The sequence below is a fragment of the Centrocercus urophasianus genome, unplaced genomic scaffold, assembly GCF_019232065.1.
Source record: "Centrocercus urophasianus isolate 14NV4802_14NV808 unplaced genomic scaffold, USGS_Curo_1.0 seq_35, whole genome shotgun sequence".
Taxonomy (NCBI): Eukaryota; Metazoa; Chordata; class Aves; order Galliformes; family Phasianidae; genus Centrocercus; species Centrocercus urophasianus.
The window spans coordinates 7,358,086-7,381,544 of NW_024884922.1; the positions used below are offsets into that span (position 1 = coordinate 7,358,086).

The 23,459-nt window shown below is 41.9% G+C and overlaps 1 protein-coding gene across 5 annotated transcripts in view; it reads right to left on the minus strand.

The window, feature by feature from the left end:
• The window catches only part of DYM (dymeclin), a 149,799-nt gene that overhangs the window by 66,204 nt on the left and 60,136 nt on the right, over positions 1-23,459 (minus strand). For all 5 annotated transcript variants that reach the window (XM_042831189.1, XM_042831190.1, XM_042831193.1 and 2 more), the window contains 4 exons: positions 21,295-21,473; positions 15,648-15,773; positions 9,326-9,439; positions 7,902-7,996 (listed from right to left, as the gene is read on the minus strand). In XM_042831189.1, the coding sequence (XP_042687123.1) occupies positions 7,902-7,996; positions 9,326-9,439; positions 15,648-15,773; positions 21,295-21,473 (514 nt within the window). The remainder of the gene's footprint in view (positions 1-7,901; positions 7,997-9,325; positions 9,440-15,647; positions 15,774-21,294; positions 21,474-23,459) is intronic.

Here is a 23,459-nt window from a genome sequence, read left to right on the forward strand (position 1 = left end):
CAGCCCACAGCAGGGATGGGGCTGAGGGGTCCCAAGCACTTCTAAAGGCACGCAGGGTGCTCAGCTGCTCGTGCCAGATGGAGGATGATGGCATTACTGTCCTGTCAGGAGCCCCAGCAGGACCCACTAGGCTTAAACCGAATTCAAGGCTATTTCCATGTTGGAAACAGCTGACGTGGCCCTAAAGCCTCACCTCCATATGCTACACCACAGCAAAACAGGGCAACACTGTGGAGCACTCCTATTTCTGTTCATGTAGCGTTTTTATGTCTGCCCACAACTACACTCAGCGCACACCAAAAAGTGTGTTTCATTCCTTTTAAAAAGTAGCTTACGTTCACTTTGCTATCAGCAAGACATTTGACACTGCTGTTCTCTTTTCCTCATCTGAGAAATGATTGTCTCCCCTCATTTGTCACAGCTTCTCCTGATAATTGCAATGACACCTTCCGATTTTGGCAAGACTGATCAGCTTATCATCTTCTCCACTGCTCATCTAGGTCAACAAGCTGCTAACGAAGCCAGCATATGCTGCTTTTATTTAATACCGGCAAGATCTTTACAAATTGTTTTTATCTCCCAACAAAATCACTCCAGAGATTCTTGAACCTCCACTTGAGGTTGAAAAGACCTCTATGATCACCAAGCACAATCCCAGCTCATCCCACCATGCCCACTGACCACGTCCCCAAGTGCCGCATCTTCATGGCTCCATGGACACATCTCCATAGACAGTGACCCCATCACTCCCTGTACAGCCTATGCCAGTGCCTGATTGGTCTTCCAGAGAACAAATTTTTCCTAATATCCAGCCTGAAACTCCCCTGGTGCAACTTAACGCCATCCCCTCTCATCTTATCATACGTGGGAAATGAAGGCTCTTTTCTGAAAAGCCATTTGTTTTCACTCCACTTGCAACATCCGGAAAGAATGAAGTTATCATTTTTGTACCATACTGCACTGTGCAGAAAAAATCTTCTAAAGCAGCTTCTCGGAAACAGAAAATCATTTATATCCAAGGTAGGTAACAACATGTTCTCCGCTAACCTATAATGCTACCAAGCTATCTCAGAATTGAGAAGCATTAAAAGCACAATGTCTTGAAGGCTTCCAATTCTCATTTCTAAAGCCGTGCCTATCAGTTCTGCAGCCTTCCATTCTGAAGAGAGCTTAGTGCTAATCAAAGGCAACTAGCAAAGGAGACAAAACATTGATACAAATATTCCTAGCAACAAATTTCTGTATCAAGAGAGTGGTGAGGTGCTGGAACAGCTGCCCAGAGAGGCTGTGATGCCCCGTCCATCCCTGGAGGTGTTCAAGGCCAGGTTGGATGGGGCCCTGGGCAGCCTGGGCTGCTATGAAATGTGGAGGTTGGTGGCCCTGCGTGTGGCAGGGGGATGGAGATTCGTGATCCTTGAGGTCCCTTCCAACCCAAGCCATTGTATGATTCCATGATTAACCAGGCAGAGTGTTATATACAGGACATTACTGTCTCAGAGTGGTGCCAGAGAGATGCCGGATTGCCCTTTAAAGCAAAAGCAAAAGATGATAGCTGAGTTCCAGGTAAGCCGTCTGCTATTTCAGTGATACAGCTCATCGCCCTCTGCTTCTTTTTCCTTTTCATTTGGTTACTAAAAGGAAGGGGAAAGCTCACACTCAGGGGGTTCAGTCTTTAGCAGCTCTGATCATGGTGCATTTATTGCACCATTCAGAATTCCATCTTCCATTACTGCATAACTTGACTGCTGGAGTCCCTCAATGCCTTGGCGTGAGATCAGGAGCAGCCTCTTTTCTCAAGGGTATGGACACTTCTGTTACGATTAAGAGATCAGTAAACAGAGATTTAACTTAATTGTCCAATTAAAATTGGAACCCGGAATACACAGTTTTTCTACAGACTGCTCTCACAGTCTCATTCAGAAGCTGCTGTTGAAGTCCAGCTCCCAGCACGCATGGGACAATGCAAACCTGCACATTCCAGAGCGCCCCACAGCCATGTAGTTCTAAGCAACACAAATGCTCTGTTACAGCAGTACCAATGGAAAAGTAAGAAAGGACACGGTTTTCTACTGTGTGAGTCAATGTAAAGGCTGGTTATCACACTCTTACTCCATCTGCTAATGTCTTACGTCTAATTACCTTACTCTTTGATTATTGAAAACTGAAAGCTGACATTTACAAAATCAGGCTTTTCCCATACAATGCCTCAGTGGGTCAAACAGTCACACCCCTAAATTCAGAATAGTCCTAAAAAACGTCATATCTGAAAGCAGTTCTGATTTAACACCATGCGTTTCACTGATGAAAGAAAGAAGCCAGAAACATGATTTTAACAGAAATGCTTCATTAATTTATTTTGCTGCACGCATGCTTTTCATTTAAAATCTGAAGTTCTGACTGCCCTGATTTTTTACCATTTTACCATGAAAATGAGAAGCAACTTTCTTTGTTGTTGTTGATGAAAGAGAATTAAATCAGAAGCCAAAAGGCTTTGAAGCATCACTGCAGCAACCTGACCATTTTTTCCAGTCCTTCTCCTTCAGAAATTCCTTTGATTTGGTTACCCCGGTTGCACCAGTGCTCTGCACCAACTGCCCCAGTGCTCTACAGGAAGCTGGATGCTACGGGGCTCCCCAAAAGCACCTGAACATCAAAGGGCACAAAGAGGCAGGAAAACCAGAATGATCAGTGCAAACCACGGTGGGGAGGGACGCATTCATCTTCCTTCCTGGGAGCAGGCTGGGGAGTTCCAAGCCAGCAATTATGTCTCATTATTGCCAACGTTAAGAAATTTGATGAAGCAGTTGGTAAATTCTAATTTCATCACTTTTGCACATCACTAATTTCAGAATTTTTGGTTTAATGATCAGCAGGTCAGATCCCACACGTCCTGCTGTTGCACTGTGTTTTGCTTTCTTTGCAGAAGGACTGCCTGAGGAAGCAGTGCCTGTCCAACCCAAATGTCTGCTGCTTCTATGCAGAGATCTTGCCTGAAGAAAGGGTAGATTTGGAGTAAAGATAAAACAACACAAACAAGCAAAGCAAAAACAAACAAACAAAAACCACACAATCCCAACCTGCAAACCCACATGAATGTAACTCACTGCTACGGAACCAACCACAGAATGAAATTCTTCTGATTGTACTTTTCTTTGCTTTATAAATCAAGTTGCGAAGTCAGGAGAGACTTCAATTTCTCCCCAAAGCCATAAAGACTGACAGCTCTATGTGCAGACCTGATTAACAAACACACTGCAAACTCATCACCATTCTGCCAAACACGAGACATGAGAAATGATTAATTTTCTCCTTGTTTCTAGTTTATAAAAACAGCAACTGACATTCTAGGGGAAAGCACAGGCAAGTAACGCGCTCTCTTTAGATCAATATAATGTGACAGTTGACAATATGATCAACTAATCTGATTGCATACAGCCTATAAAAAGGTAGGCGTAAAGAATACTCACTGAGAGGTCTAGCACTCTATCAAATCATGTCAGAAATATCACAAAGATGTGTCATGCCATGAAGGTCATAGAATTACAGACCCACAGAATGGCCTGGGTTGAAAAGGACCACAATGGACCAGATCATCTGGTTCCACCCCCCTGCTGTGTGCAGGTCACCAACCAGCAGACCAGGCTGTCCAGAGCCACATCCAGCCTGGCCTTGAATGCCTGCAGGGATGGGGCATCCACAGCCTCCTTGGGCAACCTGTCCTTCATTGACCTGAAGGTCAATGAAAAGAAAAAAAACACTTTAATACAGAGCACGGTGAGCTAAACAAAATTTGAATTTACAAACTCAGCTCATATTTACATCATAGCCAAACCCATTCTTGGGTAACCAGTGATAGGAGAGAGATAGGAGAGAGATAGAACAAGAGCTGATGGCCTCAAGTTGCACCAGGGGAGGTTCAGGTTGGGTATTAGGAACAATTTCTTCTTAGAAAGAGAGCTCAGGCACTGTCACGGGCTGCCCAGGGACTGGTGGGGTTCTGTCCCTGGAGGCGTTTAAGGAAAGGCAGATGTAGCATTTGGGGACGTGGTTAATGGGCAATTCTGGTGGCAGGTGGGTGATTGGACTAAGTGATCTTAGGGGTCCCTTCCAACCTTAATGATTCTATGATTCTACAAACTGAAATGATTCGATATCATAAAGACTGAAGAAAGTTCACAGCAAACATTTCTGTAGTTCCTTTGTTAATCTCAAGTTACTGCTGTGATCACAGAAGGTATTACAGGACTCAGACAATGTTACTTTAAGCAATTAAGGCCTTCACAGAAAACTGGCTGATAAACCTGAAACAGAGTCTAGATGTGCATTACTGCATGTTTATATATGTAGCAACACGGCTTCGTATGAACTAATATAAATGCAGAGATATAAACACAGAGACACGTGCACCAACTATTAAAATCCAGAGAGCTCTTTAGAAACAACTCAAATTAAAAGAGCACTGCTGTGGGAAATACATCTTGCACTCATTTCATACGCATTCTTCTTTTTGCAGCACCAAACCCGGTACAAATTTTTCTCATCCACAACGAAATTTACTGATTGATGCTACTTGGAATTGTAGAATAACATCACTATTTGAGTTGGAAGGGACATTTAAAGGTCATCTCGTCCAACCCCTAATTATTACCAAACACTCTGCATACGCAATACACCATTTAACTGAATTTCAGACATTCTTCTTCCAAATTACACTCCATTAAAAGCCATCTCAGTGCTGAAGAGGTGCAATTTCATGTAACATCATGCAATTTCATTCTTAAAGGACCGGATTCTGGAGCAACGTCTGCCACGTCTCCAGGATGGCCAAAGAGATAAGAGCACACAACAGATTTAACTGTGCCATCTTATGGTATTTATTTTAATTTCCTTAAGCTGTCCAATGGAGAGCAGCTGATAAGCCATTCATGGAGGCTCACACAGCCCTGCATGTAAATGGCTGCTGTGAGACGGTGAGAATAAAGGAAAAATTTGCCCCATAAGTTCACTTAATGCTTAAAGTGCATGCCTAATTATTGAGGTGTATGGCAACCTCTAGTGGTCCTGCTTAGAAACCTCTACACCTACAAAGAAAGCAGCAAACATTCCTGCAGATGAAGCCGCAGAGACGCAGGAAAAATGCTCAGCTGACATAACCAGTCCCACAAACATCAGCACTTTGCAAACAGGATAGATGCAGTGCAGCACCACATCCTTGGCACTGCCCTGATAAAACACCTCTGTGTAACTCACAACACATCAGTGCTAACAGTGGGCAGAGAGGAAGGATTTCACTGTACAACACGAAGTCGTTGCAATCTATAGGAAAGGACATCCGACCTGAAATGAATGCTGCCCTGCTTCTTGTCATAAAGCATCTCTGACATCTGTTTGTCTTTCCAGCACATGCTGGTGATAAATTCACGCAAATCTGTCCATTCTCATGCCTGCTGGAATGTGAAACAAATTAGCCAACATTATGGAGCTGGATTCTGCTGAGTTCCAATGCATGCAGCACTGAATATTCTCCCCCGCTTCCTTCACAGAAGTTGTCTTCAGAATTTAAAGCAACTTCTGCTCAGAACAGGATTAGGATGGAATTACTTCTCACATGAATTACTTCTCACATGAAGAACGGAACCACTAGAGCAGCTAGTGAGGCTCCAATGATGACTGCCCATTCAATTATATTGCTAAACAGACTTTAAGTTAAGTGTTATATCCTAAAATACGTATATTGCTAATTACCTGATACTCTTTATAGGCTTTTCCTTCGCAGAAAGACTTTTTTAATCCAGGATGCTGTGGTTTATTCTCTCAGAGATGTTTGCACTCTGATGATAGAACCAGAACAACAATCTGAAGTATATTCTGTTTTGGGATCATGGAGCAGGTTAGGTCTTTTTGTGCTGGCTACATTTAATAATAGTGACTCAGTACCGAATAAGAGAGGACTTAATGATCTCCAGAGGTCCCTTACAAACCCTACAGTTCTGTGATTCTGCAAGGTAGGAAAAGGAAGAATATATGCCTCAAAACAGTCATTTTTAATGAAATGTATGCATCGATAAATATTTATTCCTATTGCTTTTAATGCATTTTTATAGAAGGGTCTTTTGATTTATAAGCAATCCATCACAATTATTATGACAAATAAGATCACGGTCTTGGTGGCCACTTTTCGCCTGTTTGCCAGACATGCAGCTTTCTAACTGTAGGACAAGATTCTGAGTGAACTATATTCAAAAATTGAGGGAAAAAGAATCAAATGCAGTCCTTAACCCTCCTCTTCTTATTCTCATTCTGTTTCAAATTTCATCTCCTTCATTCCAAATTTCTACTGCACGGTAATACGGAGCATCCAGCTACAGAAGGGCAGAAGTTTAAAAACAATTGTGTGGCGTATCTTTGAACTATGTAATAAAGTTATGCTGTACATGATGCATACCATATTGCCTTTCCAGTGTCCTTCTTCGATGGATGAGAACATCCACTTTCTGTACCCATCCTTACCCTACTCCAACATTATTTCCAGAACAATACAGCCAACCCTGCTGGCAGCCAGAACTCGTCGTGTGTTAGACAACAACACCAGAACCATATCTTCCATACAAATTTTAGTACAATTCCTTCACAAGCAGCCATATTTCAACATGTTTAGACAGATGATAAATAAGGCACATCAACTTCATGGCAGGTTGTTGAAATGTTGCATATGAGGAGTGCAAGAGAACTTCATCAGGTTCCACATCCTTCCTGGGGTCGTGGACAGGTGTCAAACATCAAGGTCAGTGTGCCCCAAAGATGTATGGAGAAGTGGTGCAAAGTGCATGGTAGAAGCTATGATTTCAGAGTTTGCAAGTGCTTGGAAAGCTCAAACTCCACCCTTCCGATTTGAGAAATGAGGAGTGCAGGTGTGCAAGACAATGTCTGAGATGTGTAGCAGGAAAATAGCTCAAGTCTGAACACTCACTGTCATGGGATTTTAGAAGGATGTGTGTGTTAAACACGGAAAAGACGATGGAAGCGTTCACACTGATGAGTAGTTGATATTTTCACAAACAAGCATTTCATGAAGAGAAGGGACTAGGAGTGAATTAAATCCAAACTAGAGAGGTTTAAGAATGAGGTATGTTTTCTGTTAACCAAGTCCTTTACAAAGCATACAGGCACGCAGTTATCATTCACTTATTTCTGGCACACTGTCTGCACTGACAAGCACTAAAGAAGTTTATTCCAGATTGTATTCATAAGGACCTTCCCAATTTCCCTCGGAGCACGGAGCAGGGCTGGCTGCCAGAATGAGCAGGATGCCCCATATGTGATACCTCCCTTCACAAAGGGTCTGGAGCACAGCAAAAACAGGAAGAACCAACTCCAGTACCTCCTTCCTCAGCTACGGCCATGCTCTAGAACCAGAGCACGTGAAAAGTATCATGTAGGGTTTATTGTCCGTACTTTCAGCACATTCTGTCTGACTTAAGAAATCAAATCTTTTGTCAAATGTGCAGGAAGAAGTAGAGCACGTTGAAAATCCAGTTTGCAAAGTACTTGACTGCCAGCAGAGTGCATTCCTATAATGTGATGCATGAGTACAAGAAGCATAACTTACAGAAATTTGTGAAAACCTTCAAGCTTTAAGGCTGCTACTGAGCTTTGTGTTATGAGAAACAAAAGCAGGAGTTATTCAGGTAGAGATACTCGCATTTCTGTGCATTCAGAACAGACCCAAACGTAAAGAAAATAAAATTAATCGTGCTACTCTTCAGTTACTCAGTTATCATTTCAGCTGTTAAGTTCACCAGCTTTATGGCATAGAAAATTCAAGTCCCTCTGCCCCTGAGATTCAGCAAGGTGTAAGGAGAAGTTTAAGAAGAAGTCCACTTCAGAAGTTTCATATTTACCTGATGATTCTCTGCGCAGCATACTGGTGCAGTGAGCGGAACTGTGCTGACATATTGGCTAGGGCTGCCAGGCAGTTATTGTGCAGGTATTTGTCCTGTCAGAAAGAAGGGAGAAAAACCAACACATCAAACTGTCCTTTTTATACACAGTGACATCTGTTGCAGGAAACCACTCAGAGGACTGATACCCATTGTTTCAAAGGCCACGGTCAGAAGCTCACAGGAGAATGACAAAGTTCATACATGCAGTGATTTTTTAAATATTTCTCTTCTGATAGAAGGCTTGTAAGAGTGATTTGACACAGATTTCAGGGTGTACTTATGTATCTTACATGTATACCTTCATATCCTTAGCAAATTCTTTTACAAAACATCACAGGAGTAATAAATACAGAAATAAATTCTTCTCTTCCTTTATCTCTCTCCATTTTCTAGTCTTATCCTAACATTTCCTGCTTTGTAACTCATTTCTCTACTGACTCTCTCAAAACATTCCATATATCCTACTATACTACTACTATTACTAAATATTAATATGTGATACTATTACTATATGATATTACTACTACAACTATTACTCCATGATACTTAACATTTCTGCTCCCCTTTTAGAATGCCAGAAGACATTTGTTCAGAGGAGCACTTAAGTGATGGCACTACCAAAGCCAAGGGTTTTCACAAAGCCCAACGTCAGAGCCCTCAGTAAGATGGGAACTGTCTCTACCAATGGAGTCTGGCTGCAGGCAAGTAAAAACTGACTGGGCCATTGCTTAAAAGAGAAAAAAAAAATCTTGAATCCGCATATGACTTGCTGTGGTACTATTAATAACGTAATATTATTCAGTATATTCAAATTTGGCAAGAATTCATACATTGTTTTGAGCCACCAGCATGACCAGCCCCTACACATCGGTGTTTAATTACACCTACGAGGGATTTATTTTCCCTACTCTGATCTAAAATATACACGTACTCTTGAGTGTAACAGACTCCAGGTACTACAATCAAAACGCCCTACAGTGGCTGTTCTACATCATAAGAACACTGACTACACATAGAACTGAGCTGCCCACTGCTGAGTAATAACAAAGTAGAAGCAAAGAAACTGTAAGCAATTGTTTTTCCCCATTAGACAATGGAATTTTTATTTCTTATCTGATAAACAGTCCTGTACCTAAATTATGGAATTCAGAGAGTCCTACTCAATGAATTGGATGATAATACAGAAACTGTCCTACAAGTTCAGAGCCATCTAACACTGTGCTTAGCTAATACGGCTGTTCTTCCCATTTCCTTCCATCCTACAACTTCCAGTGCCAACTCACTGCAACAGAAAGAAATCCCACACCCTGTTTGAGGCTGAAATCCTGCTGCTTAACTTAGAAGCCCTCACTGCGTACACAAGCACTCGATGTAACTCTTACCCGTGTCCGTGTCATGTTGTACTGGATGGTTCTTATCACAACGAGTATCAGGAGACTCCCAAGTGAGATCTCTGTTAGGACACGCTCAGCGTACCACGTGATGTTTTTCAATATCTGGAAAGAGGAAAAAGGTTGTTCAGCATCTAGGTCTGAATACGAACACAGAAAGGTCTCCAGACTCCCTTTTCCCTTAACCTAGCTGATGGCCTTGTTCAATTTCATTAACTACTGTTGGCAAAATGTTACACGAAAACATTTCTGACTGTATCTCTTCCTTCCATCTCTTACTTGGATAATTGGAAAGAATGTTGATCTTCATCCTGCGTCATTTGGCTTGTACAATTCCCTCTCCCTCCCACTGATCAGTAAGCTCAGAAAGGCCTCTATTTTGTATAGAGAGACTGGAGACGTAGCAACAAACTAAACAAGCATTTAGAAATACTTTCAGAATCTAAAGCCTCCTCCAGCTACCTAAAAAATCTCCGTAAGTTAATCTACACGGCATACTGAAGAAATTCACAATACCAAATTCTGCAAAGTCTGAAGCAGAATATCTGTGGCAAAATCTGGGCATCTCCCACTGTATCAGCCCTTGGTTGGGTGATGCACAACTCTTCCGCTACAACTGAACATTGCCAGAGAAATAATCAAGAGAAATACTTTATAAACATTAATTGTATGTCAGGCTTGATGCAATCATTTGGTTGCAAATCACCGAACGAGCACAGAACTCACTTCCAAAAAGGTCACTCCAAATTGTTCATTTCCATGGTAGCATGGAAACTGTCATTTGAAATTCTCTATGTAACATATATTGAAGGAGAATGGGCACTGCTGAGTGCCTTTACAGACCACAGCCCTCCACGTGGTTATTTTCTCCTGCTGCTTCTGAAAGTCTTGAAGACATTCCATTACAAGAATTTCAGTGTCAAACAGTATTTGCTGAAGACGTGTGGTTTAGCAGGAAATCATGAGGCCACATGAGGTACCTAATGGAGAGCTCCATAATTCAGAGCACATTACCAACCCACGCCCTGCAAAAGCTGGCTGTGGAATTACTCACTGTGCACTGTTCATTTCCGCCTCTCATCCTCCTCATTTTGTGTTCGCCCCCACTGACGACAGACACGACACAAATGCAGAGAGGGCAGTGTGTCCTCGTTGATACTGACAGAGTTTGTCCCTGTTCCTGTGAATATTTTTCCTATTAACAGCCAGTGCACCCAAAAAACTTGTACCAACAGCAGTAAGTGAAGCATATAAGTCTTCTTTCCTTTCTCCACCTTTGAGAATGAAACAGGAGACTCAGAGCTGTTCCATTAACCCAGCTTCTCCAATTCAGCCCAAAGACTGGATCTGCTCAAACAATACTGAATTACTTTTATATTCAGCTGGTGTATTTGCAAAGGGATGTATTTCAACAAGGAACAAACCAATGCAAAGGTTTTTTTACAGAGGATTCAAAGAGACGGCATGCTGGAGCCTACAAACAGGAGATATCCTTCCCTGTGACACCCAAATCATCAGTTATTAACACTGGCTGTTGTCTCCCTGCAGTATTACACATACTGAACACATCTAAATACTGATTTGGTTTGTTTTAAAACTACTATGAAAGTTATGAATCATAGAACTGCACAAGAACTGGAAAGAAATGAGTTATCCCATATTATTGACAAAACCAGATTGGTCTTTACAGCCTGCAGTGAAAACCTTTGTTTACTCCTGTTATAAATGAGTGGAGCAGCCCACCTTCCAGCAGGCAAGCTATCCCAGAGCTGACACCTCTCAGTACTTGAAGTTATTTGCCCTGGTTTTCAGTTCACCTTCCTTACCACTTGCATCCCACCACCATTTTCTGATACACAACCAACAGAAGATTTACATTCGCTAGTTCTTCCATTTATTCTCATTTTGGGTCAACATGCAACAAAACTTTGCATTTTCATTCCTCTTAAATTTTGCAGATTGCTTTTATAAAAGCATGGTACTTTTGTAGTCACAATATGACCTGCCATGACTACCCCTATGTCTCTATAGAGATCCAAATTATAGCAACTTCTGAACAATCACCAACATTCTGGGTAGATCTGCAATCTGCAAGCATCTCCCTCTACACTAATGAACAAGCCCTTTAATAAGCAACAAAAGCAGAACTGAAGCTTAATGCAGGGCACTTAACAACCTTTAAGGATACTTTGCTCTTCATTTACTTAATCCCCTTGTAACCAACATTTAACAGGGATTCTCCCTACATTACAACATTATTCTAAAACAACATCAGAATCATAACCCACTTTCTTATGAGAAGCTAAGGGACTAATGAAGGCTGCACGTCAAAATATTTCAGTTAATGTACTTGTGTCCAAACAGACAGGTAAAAATCCAGTGACTAATCTAATAGCTGCTAGACTTGCTGCATTAAAAATAAAACCAGCAAATCCTAATTTTTGCGTACATGGTTACTAATCATCTTCTGCTACAGAAAAACAAGTTCAGTGTGCACAGCTGAGATTTACATAGTGCAATTATTATTTTTTAGATATTGATTTTGTACAGAGGAACATCAGTAGTCTACATGGGAGTCTTGTAGAATATTAACATCACATTTTTCATTGCACATCGAGTGAGGTGTATTTCTTTAAAGAGAAAATTAAAGGTTCAATTTAAAAATGAACACTTAAGCAAGGAAGCTCTTGTTCTCCCTTTCTAATCAATTTATTGATCTTGGTTCCTTTTCCACCAATGTGCCTTGGTTCTGAGTGGTTCAGTGGGCACGGAGGGCATGGCTTGGGGTTGGACTCTATGATCCTGGAGATCTTTTGCAATCTTTATGATTTCATGATTCTGTGAATTCTCACCAGACTTTGTATGGCAAGACCAGGATCTCTCTAACACAATCAGCCAGCAGAATGCTACTCAGCAATGCTGAGTTTCAGCGAAGACGTTTCATATTTCAAGCAGGATGTATATGACAGCATGCATCTTGCACAATTTATTTTCTAGTCAGCAGCCTTAATTCTTGCACATAAACGAGCGCATGCCTTCCATCAAGTCCCATAAACTGAAATGTGATTTATACTGCAGCCTGTGACATTGATAGATCATTTGTGCTATGCTCTTACTGAGGATCCAAAAGGCACTCAAACACCACAGGAATTAAAGTTCTCAGTATTGAGAACTGAGAGTTTAGAGTACAATTGTTCTGTGTCACACTCTCTGAAATACAAACTCAAAACTACATACTCTGTGTATAATTCTACTTTTTATACACCCTTGGATCCCAAAGAAGAATGTCATAGGTTTTCTGTGCTCCAAGGGATATCTTTCATTATAGGTTGGATCCCACTGACTGTAGTACTAAATATCCAAGACATAATTACACGCATGCTTTACCAAAACCCTTAGTCAGTAGGTTTGAAAACAAAACCTGAGAAGAAAAAAGGAAAAGAATCCTATAGGCCTAATTCTAGACACGGATACTGATTTCATAAAACAAAAGCAACTGGTTCCAGAAGCATGAAATATGAAAAGTATTTCAAATTTCAATATCATCTGCATGAAAACAACGCCACACTTGAAAGAAACTCTCTGGTTTTCAAGACAGAAAACACAGAGGTTCTGATTAGAACACTGCACAAAGACACAGACCAAATGAAGAGGGACTCAGTTCTCCGTATCCTCAGCACTGAGTTTCTTGTTTTCCCACTGACTGGCTTGAGAAACGTTCCTTAGCAGAATAAAGACAACAAACACAGTGAAGTTGTGCTTCACAGCCTGCCGCTGACAGCTACAGAACAAAGTACTGCGGCAGCGCTACGGGTTGCTGCCTCTTCAAGTGTTACACAAAGCTACCGCGACACCTGATCTTTTTTTTATCTACCATGGCATGAGTCAGGACAGAGAAATCACCGATACACATCCGTGTGGGGAGCTGCTGCCTTCACCCCTGACTCAGTTGCCATCAATGAAAGACATGGAGCTCTCTGTGGTTCCAGGGGCCCGAATTCACGACGCCACAGTGGGACTGATGGTTTGGATCATGGTTTCCAGCCGTTAAGACCGCAATCAATTTAAAGAGAAATGCCTCAACAGTCGAAAAGAATTTCTGTGGTTTCCTGAGCTCTTTACTAGTTTGGGTAATCGCAAGATTTATAAAATCGGGCTTACTAAAATTAATCTTAGAAATCAGTGAATAAATGTGGGTGAAAGGAAAATAGCGTATAAAGGTTTTCCTAAGAACATTACATAGGATACGTAGCAGAGAGAAAACCAGGTCGACCTAAACTGCATCAATTTCTTCTCTCTTCATTCCTCAGCCAAGCAATTAAAAAAAAATCCTGCTGTAGTTGTTAACATTTGAGCAATCTTTGCAGTAAGAGTTCATTCCACTTGTGTAACTGATGTTCACATCTGACAACCGTACATGCAGCTTCCCAGTTCTACTCATAATATTTTCTCCTTTATAATATCCCCTTAGACTTTAGGAGATGTGGAGTCAATTTTTAGGAAAGCAGGAGACTAAATACTTCCATGTACTTTTAGAACAGTAGTTCAGTCACTAACTCCTGGAAACAAGGATTTAAACCATTTTTTTAAACCATGGGAAAGGGGATCTGATGCATGAGGATGATTTTGCATCCTTTTCCTGCAGGCAAAGGAAGATGCTAACTACCAATCCTTCCACCAATATATCTGTTCACCAAGAAGGTAACTTTTTCAAAGTTTGACAAAATGTGCTTTTTTTTCCTATCAATTATCAATCATTAGAATTGCAGTCATCAATTCTAATTTACATCACAGCTGATCTGGGGGGGTGACCAGCTCTTTTTCCTAAGCATGGGGCAAGGAAAAAGCCTTCAAAATCACTAAGGCAAGCACTGCAGTGGTGGAACAGCATTCTGATTTGCCTTGAAGTGATCTTTAGGGTTCTTTCAATCTAAGCCATTTTATTCCATGATTCTATAACGTCTGCTCTCTGCTTTGACATGAAACACATCCAGTCAATCACAAAAAAGTGATACAAGGTGAGAAAATCAATATTAAGAAATAGAGGAGAACCAGTGGAAGAATTCATGTTAATCCACATCTGACCTCAGCCATGTCATAGTGCTCCACTGGCTTTTTATGCCCAAAGTTTCACACCTTATTCTGAAGCAGGGTGACACAGAAGCTCACACAGACACAAATGCAGCTCACAGCCACCTTCACCAATCTGCAGAATGAGCAAACTCCTTGGCATTACAACTGAAAGGATGCCACCGAGCTGGCATAGACAGGGAATTGTAGAGAGAAAAAGGCATAGAATAAGAGAGAAGCAGTCAAGCAAAACAGATTAAATGGACAAGAAAATAAGAAAAGGCAAAGGCAGGGCTGAGCAAATCAGTGCAGGGTAAAAAGAACCAGATATTTTTGTAACTGAAATGGAAGTAGTAAAATAACATCCACATTACACTACAAATACATTGGCAGGGTTAGTGGTGATGGCAAGCATAAGCTGGACAAGGACACTTGATTTAAGTTCTCATTCCACAGCTGGATCCTCATTAACAGCATTAGGGAAATCTTCCACTTTATTTATCCAGCAAGGAATTTTTGACAGACTGCATGTAAACCAACTGAAACAAATGAAGGACAATGAGGAAACAGCCTGAGTCAGGGGTGGAGTCGTCTGCTGCACCCTAAACCCTCACCAAGCTCCATTTATGACATACAGAACTATATAAAATTCAGACATTTCAGAACATATATATTATTAACGTCTGACCATTGGCAATAAGACAAAACACCAGTTACCTCCCAGTCAGGCTGGAAATTTACTTGAGAGCAGTTGCTTCTAGCTTTTTGCATTTCATTGATTTTACATAACCCCAAAAGAGAGTTTCTATGTCCCAGTCAAAAAATAAAATATAATCAGTGCAGACATCTGTATTATCACAGTGTTAGAAGCTGGGAACCAGAATATTATTATCCAAGGTCTTCTCCAGCACAGATGGTCAAGGCCCATCACAGAGAGTCAACATTTGGATGATATTATATGGACAATGTAGAATAGATATTAATCTAGCAGGAAGACAGAAAAGAAATGCCAAGTAAGGAAGCAACAGTTTGGAAAACAAAACTCCAACTAAGACCCTCCCTCAGCCACATCAAACTGGTTAAGCAAAGTTCTGAAGAGAAATAAAAAAAGCTTTTCTGTTTCTCTCTCCCTTTTATAGCCCCTCTAGTCCCTCAATCTGCAGTCACTGCAAGCTTAAAATTATAAATAAAGATTGGAAAGATTTTTAAGTCTCAAGAGTTATTTACCAAAGCAGCAACTCACCACTTCATGAATGGAACGGTTGAAGCCATCATCCTCTGTGAGGATCAACAAAATGATGAGAGCCATGTAGACATGGTGTGAATTCCTTTCTTCAACATGATACAGAATCTCGAGAATTGGCAGAACCTTTAGGGAAGGAGGAATGTGCACATTAGATGAGTCTTTCAAACAGCTGACAATAAAAAGAGGAGACTCCAAATCTCCCCACTATCAGCCCGTCCTGAACAATACCACAGTGATTTCTCCCTCTCCAAATAACCACTCCTAAGCAGTGACGTACAGCATTCAAACACCTTCTGTCTGTCTTTATTCTGTCTACACAAGTAAGTCCATACAAAATTTTTCTTGTGGTGAGACATGGCATTCCAATTCCTAATAAATTACATTTCCAGCCATAGTCGTTATCGTAGGCTCTGAAAGCTTGAGTTCCCCTCTGGACTATGGGAAAATAAGCAAGATTTTCAGCAATGCAAACAGGAAAACAGTTGTTTCTAACCATTTCTGCTCACATAGCCTGGTCTGAAATAACTTTCCTCAACACAGCCAGGCATATTGGAGCTGAGGTGACCTGAAATTCAGATCCCATTTTGGCGTGTGGAGTTAATCCAGACAAGAACCAGTTTGGGTTGGGTTACGACTAGCAAAGGCCTGTTTTTCCCATTTTAGAAAGCGTGCAGCCAATGAGAACTGACATTCTGCTGAGAGTTCAGCCCAAGGTCTTGCAACATTTCCACCACGATGAACGGCTTCAGCCAAAGTCTCGCAGTAATAATGAAAACGAATTGCAACTGCAAGCATACCTGAATGCTAGGCTAAAGCTAATCCAGATGCAAACACTGTCGTCCTACCAACTGGAAATTAGCTTTCCACTAGCTCAGTATGTGGCTTCCCCACACTGCAAAAATACCCTGGAAAAAGGAACTGGAGACAACTCCCAATTCCAGGATACTGAACGAGATGCAAAATGGTGTCCAAGAAGATTCTAGACACCTACAGACTTCTGTTCTTCAAAACAAGTCTAGTGAAGCAGGACAAATCATGTGAAACCTATTCTGGTGCGAGGCCAGAGTGCTGAGAGCTGCATAAGCCTCTGAAGTTACCAGAATGTTCTGTTCAGTCAACAAGTCCCAAAACAGTTGGAACATATTAAACACACAACACAGTTTCTATCAAAACCTATGAGGTTTAGCTAAGTACTGCAGGCCACAAAAACTTCTCACAGATGCTTTAGTCAGCGGCAAGGCAATACAGCAGCAAAAGTAGAGAAAAAATATTTACATCACAAACTTCCTCCTTTTACATATCCAAAGGATTCTTCTTCTCCAGTTAAAACTAGTGGCAATCTTTCTGTGTTTTAAGAGTATCAGTCTTGAGAACAAAGACTGTGTTTTCCTAGAATATGTGTTTGGTGTGTTGCAAAACCACTTTTCTTTGGATGGAAGAGAATCTTAGAATCATGAAGGTTGGAGAAGACCTCCATGATCCCCCAGCCCAACCCCAACCCACCCCACCATGCCCACTGACCATGTCCCCAAGTGCCACATCTCCATGGTTTTTGAATACCTCCAGGGCCAGGGGCTCCACCACCTCCCTGCACAGCCTTTACCACTCATCACCACTCTTGGGAGAAGAAATTGTTCCTAACATCCAACCAGAACCTTCCCTCATGCAACTTGAGGCCATTGCCTCTATTCCCATTGTCTTTACCCAGGAGAAGAGGCCGATGCCACCTCACCACAACCTCCTTTCAGGGAGCTGTAAGGACGCTCCTCTTCTCCAGACTGAACAATCTCACTCCCCTAAGCACTCCCCACAGAACTGTATTCCAGACCCTTCACAGCTGTGTTGGGAAGGGATACAAATGTTGCTCCACCAGTCCACTGCTGAAGCTATTCCCAAATAAAATATTTTAATTTTATGGAGCTTTGCATTGCATAATCTCAACGCCATTTCCAAGCCTAAGAGTTATGATAAGTTGCATATAGGACAAAGCAATACACAAAATACACTGGCACTTTTTCCTTTGTGCACTGATATGCTGAGGTGTACATTCCTTTAGGACAAGTGTTACCGTTCAGAAAACAAGAAGTTTTCAACAAGCTCTAAGCCACATGGTCTGGTCTTTCTGTAGAGCCAAGAGATGGACTCAATGATCCGTATGGATCATCTTCCAGCTCAGGATACTCTATGATTTTATAAGCCACCATTTAAGTAGAAAAGATTTAAGAGAGTTAAGATGCAAGACAAAACTAGAATTTTAGTTTCATTGGAATTCCTCTAGATTTGTAACCGAAACACACTTCTACACTTTTATGCTATAGACATACATTAAATCACGAAGTTTATGTCACACTTAATATCTATCTTCTCATGCACAGGCATGGTGCAGTCAAGCGTTGTGCAGATCCTGTTTAGACATGCTTGGTGCAACACACATCAGCAGTTGTGCTTAGCAGAAAACTTCCACAACCCGTTCTTCCAAACAGAAGAGGGCTATGTCCAGGAATCATAGAATCATAGAATCACCAAGGTTGGAAAAGACCTAAAAGCTCATCCAGTCCAACCGTTCACCCATTCCCAATAGCTCCTACTAAACCATGTCCCTCAACACAACTTCCAGCCTTTCCTTGAACACCCCCAGGGTCGGTGACTCCACCACCTCCCTGGGCAGTCCGTTCCAGTGCCTGACCACCCTTTCTGAAAAGTAATACTTCCTCATGTCCAGCCTGAATCTCCCCTGCCGTAGCTTGAAGCCATTCCCCCTGGTCCTATCACTGATGACACGAGAGAAGAGGCCGACCCCCAGCTCACTACAACCTCCCTTCAGGAAGTTATAGAGAGCAATGAGGTCTCCCCTGAGCCTCCTCTTCTCCAGGCTGAACATTCCCAGCTCCTTCAGCCTCTCCTCATATGGCCTGTGTTCCAGACCCCTCACCAGCTTTGTTGCCCTCCTTTGAACACGTTCCAGGGCCTCAATATCTTTCTTGCAGTGAGGGGAACATCCATACAAGTAAGTGTCTTGCTTCTTGTTTGTTTGATTTTTTTAGTGAAAAAATGCAGTGGTGCAACTCCTTATTCCAAAGCTTTTGAACATGCAGTCATACCCTGCAATGAATGATTTCTAAATGAAACTGGAAAAAACGTACCATAACCACTCCTTGTTCTGCAGGCCCTTTAATTCAGAATCGTTTAACTGTCATTACTGGATTACTACAACACTCTTCTATGAGGAGCAGCTTTTACCACTAAGATACAGCCACCATTACAAAGTTCTCCTTTTAATCCCCCAAGCGAGGGCCAGCTAAAAGCAGACATTAGAAGCTGTGCGTGCTCCTACCTACAAGAAAAGGATCAGCATTCTCCCATCCACAAACCATGCTGTTCTGCTTTTGAAGACATCAACTAACAGCCCCCTGTTTCAGCAGTGCCACCATTTCCTGGAGAATCTTTCCACATACAATTTAGCAATGCAGGTGCATTTCCAGACACAAACATCTCTAATAGCAAATATTTTATGGAATTACATGCACTGAGATGGTGTAAGTTTGGAAGACATACAAATGCTCTATTGCATTCTACCAAACAGATTATAAGAGGAGAAAGGTACACTGCGCTATGTACAATATAGCAAGAAAACAGAGGTATTTCCATGTAAATGACAGAGGTAGATTCATATACCAGTCAGGAAACAAGCTGAAACAATCTACTACAGCAGTTAGAAACAGTTGATTCAATTTACAAATTAAACAGATGTTACAGAAGTGCAAAGATATCTTTAAAATCCTCGGAAATGCCAGAAAACATCTGTTAGTGATTCTTCCTGGGTGCCAAACCCAGAAAGAATTGTTAAAAAGAAAAGAGAAAAAAGACAACAAATGCTGTGATGCATTGAATGAAGTTCAATGAACAACCCCCACAACCCAAAAGCCCTCGAATTTAGATGAGAGTTCAGCTGAACGCTGACCGGATCTCTCATATCACACACCTATGTGCTTCACCCAGCTAGCCCACTGGTTCATGCCTGATAACACCACAGTCCTCCAATAAGCCATCCACCCTCGGCTCAAGGAGAATGCTGCTTTGTCAGCAACTTTCAACTCTGAATTACTTTGTTTTCCTCCCATCCTTCTAAGCCATGGGATTCACCTTCCAGGCTCTGTCCTTACCGTGCCTCCAAGCAGGCTGAGTCCTTCCTGGCCAACGTTTTCCCTGCAAAGATACTGACACATCCACACACTGCTCAGACAGCTTTCTCACTAACTCAGCACAGTTCACTTTCCGAGTTTCCCACAACAAACCCTCACAGTTCTGCTAGTTTCTGTGTGGGTGTTTGCTTGGTTTTTTTTTTAAGCAAAAAACTGTTTCTGTGCACTCTCTCCATCTTCCAATAGCCTGTGATTATTTCATGGAGCGTGGTAGCACGGCACCAGAATAGCACAGAGCCTTACTGTAGCCATATACGGAAGCAGCCCCACACTCCTGCCCCTTCCTCTCATTTACAAATTTAAATTTTTAACCACAGGGTTGTAACTGGGAGACCATAGTTTTGTCGTCCATTAACTCCTCGCTCCCAATCCTCTTTGTGCCTGGCTCACCACTCATGCTATCAAGCAGCTGAGACTGCTCTTCTTAGCTGCCTGCTGCAGCTCATCCCTACTTACAAGCCTACTGAAAACAAGCAGATTGCAGAAGTGTATCAACAATGACCATTAAAAGCACCAGGATGCATTAAGGGTACAAATAAACGGACAGAATAGCTCGAGACAGAGCAATCAGTTTCAAAACAGTGCTTACACCTAACCTTTGTTTCTCTAACAATAAATTGATAAGCTTAGTCGCTGTGAAACCCATCATACCACATACCAACAGCACAGGACACCAAATATAATGCCTTGTTCACAGGATTTATACAAAATGAATGAGGTCACACCTAAACAATGTGCAGCAGACTACACAGGAGCTCAGTTTCAAATCATCAATCCAGTATCAACCATCCTGCCTGAGTCTACCAACAGAAGTCTCTAACAACTCTGATTTTAGTGGCAGAACTTGGACCGAGCCCAAACCCATTCCATATCTGCCATCAGACAGGCACAGGATCCAATTATCTGGCAGGACTTCAAACACCGTAATGGAAAATCTCTATTCTGTTACCTATATTCCCCCAGACAGCCATTATCTTATTAGGGGAATGCTTTTTAATAAGTAAGATCTGTTGAAGTGGTTTGTGACAACACTAAGTGCACCAGGGAGCATCACCTAATTTATAACCTACAAGAACTGCACCAGGTATCTGTTACATCAGCTGTGAACCACAATCCTATTGAAGCAGCTAAGCAGTCACTGAAATGGCACTTCTACAGAGTCTACAAGGTACACTACTGAGGAGTTTCAGCTTTATGCCAATTGTGTGAGATATCTGGCACATCAAATACGTCCCAGTTCATTCTGTTAACGATTATACACACACGATAAACCTGTGCAAGTTTTGGCCTGAATATCTAAAAAATAAGTTAACAGAACACGATCTGCCAGTGTGAGCAGGCTGCCCAGAGAGGAGTGCAGTGCCCACCCTGAGAGGTACTGAAGGGTGGTGTGGCACAAAGGGCTAGTTATGGGACCTCAGGGCGAGCAGAACAATACTTACAAGGTTCTCTATGTCTGTCCGTGCCAGCACGTATGTCCGTACGTTGCCATTCTGGTGCAGAAGCATGTACAGCAGGAGGGTCGCCTGATCAGACTTCTGTTGCTCACACAAAGCCGTGTACAAGCTGTTAAAATTAATCTGGAAAACGTGGGGATGTGATGATGAGAAAGCGCTGCTGTCTGAAACAGAAAAATATAAAATAATCTTTAGCAAATATATTTGCCATCCGGACAGCTTTCAATTTTTTAAACCCCTGGATGAAATATTTTGTACAGGCACCATAATAAAGAGCTAACCCAAAGCTTCCATGAGTTTTACAGCAGATTGGCATAAACCTTACAGGGCACTGGTGAAGCCCCATTGCATACTCTAACAAACCAGACTAGCAGTATCTTATGCATGCTCACCATATGATTTATGGCAGAGATGAAAGTCAGAACACAGCAGCGTTCTGCTCAGAGAACTTTGTCTCCAGAAGCTCCACCAGCTGCAACAAAAACTTCCAACACACATCTCTAACTTCTAGGAATTTCCAGGGGAAATGGAAGAAGCAAGCACGACAGTAAGTGCTCAGCATGCAAAGGCCCAGGTTCTCATCCTTGCTCAGCCTCCCCACCTCCCCAGGTCAGATTATGCCCTGGGTTTCTGGGTTTTTTTCACAAAACACCTCTGAGAGTGCAAAGTTTGTTCCACTGCAGCAGAGGTACATTTCTCAACTCCCAAAAACCTCTCCAGAAATTTGTATAGTATCTTCCTGCCCAGCTCTGCACAAAGAACCATTCCAAACAAGCATCCATGGCAGACACATGAAGGGGGATGAGATTGCCTTTGGGAACTGAATTACTTATTTCAGTGTCTTGGCAACTGGATGCAAGGGCTATTCTTACTGAGCATATCAACAAGCTCACCATATGGAAAAACTGCAGTAATTTTGTGGATACCCTGGGAACAACAGCAGTTCAAATACTCAAGTATCCTACAAGTCTGGACTTAAATATTGCCCTGCTTCTATAAACAAGATGTCCAAACTTGAAGACTTTAACTAAAATTCCTCAGTTCCCACAATAACAGACTACAGATTTCTGAATTGTTCACTGCTTATTAAAAACGCATTAACTTAGGAAAGTTGTGCTGTAAGAAACAGTGTGACAACACCACTACTCCTGCACAGTCACTGGTGGACAGAGCAGGTTTTTAGGATGCATCTCTGTACCTTTAGAGATCAATCACCAACGTCAAACCCACTGCAGTGTGGCTTTTCTACTTCCCCTTGCCTTCCAGTGCATACACTTGGCAAAGTTTTCTACATTCTCAACACTGCCAAAAGCCAGTTTTCACATTAAAATCACATCCTATGAATCATTATGACCATAACTAGACTTTTTTATGCCATTCTCCTTTTTCCAGTCCCACTCAGTGTTCTCAAGAACCAAATATAAGCTCAATCATGTGAATATCACTAGTGGAAACAAGTTTAATGGAAACAATGTCATTCTGTAGACATCCACATCTAAAGAAAAAAGGGGTTTTCATGCTACTTTCGACACAGAATGACACAATTAGCAATGCAATAGCTCATCACAGCCCTAAGGGACATGATGCCAGCTAACCAGGATTTCTCCAAGCACTATAAATCTTCAGAGAACTCCTGCAGCCTCTTGGATAACCAGTTTACTTGGAAGACAGCTTTATTTATGTCTTCTAAAATTATGAAGCTTTCTTGAATTCATCAAGTCTGAAGGAAAAAGTACCCTCCTTCCTCCATCCCTTCCATGAGTTTCAGCACCAGGGAGCCAACTACTCATCACAACTCCCAGAGGAAGGTGTCCTATTACATGGGCTTGCTGGAGAAAAAAAACAGGTTTTGGAAAGAGAATCTCCAAAAAGTTGCAGCAACTTAAAAGCTTCATTTTCATCGGTTCATGCTTTGGAGTAAGAACAGATCAGAGAATCAAGGAATCGCAGAACAGTTCCAGATGGAAGGGCCATCAGGCCCCGCTCCCTGCAGTGCACAGGGACACCCACAGCTCCAGCAGTGCTCAGAGCCCATCTGCTGCCCCCAGGAATGGGGCATCATCACCTCTCCGGGCAACCGCCGCCTCCCTGCCTTTCTTGTAAAGAACTCCTTCCTCATTTGCAGTATAAATCTCCTTTTTTTTCAGTCT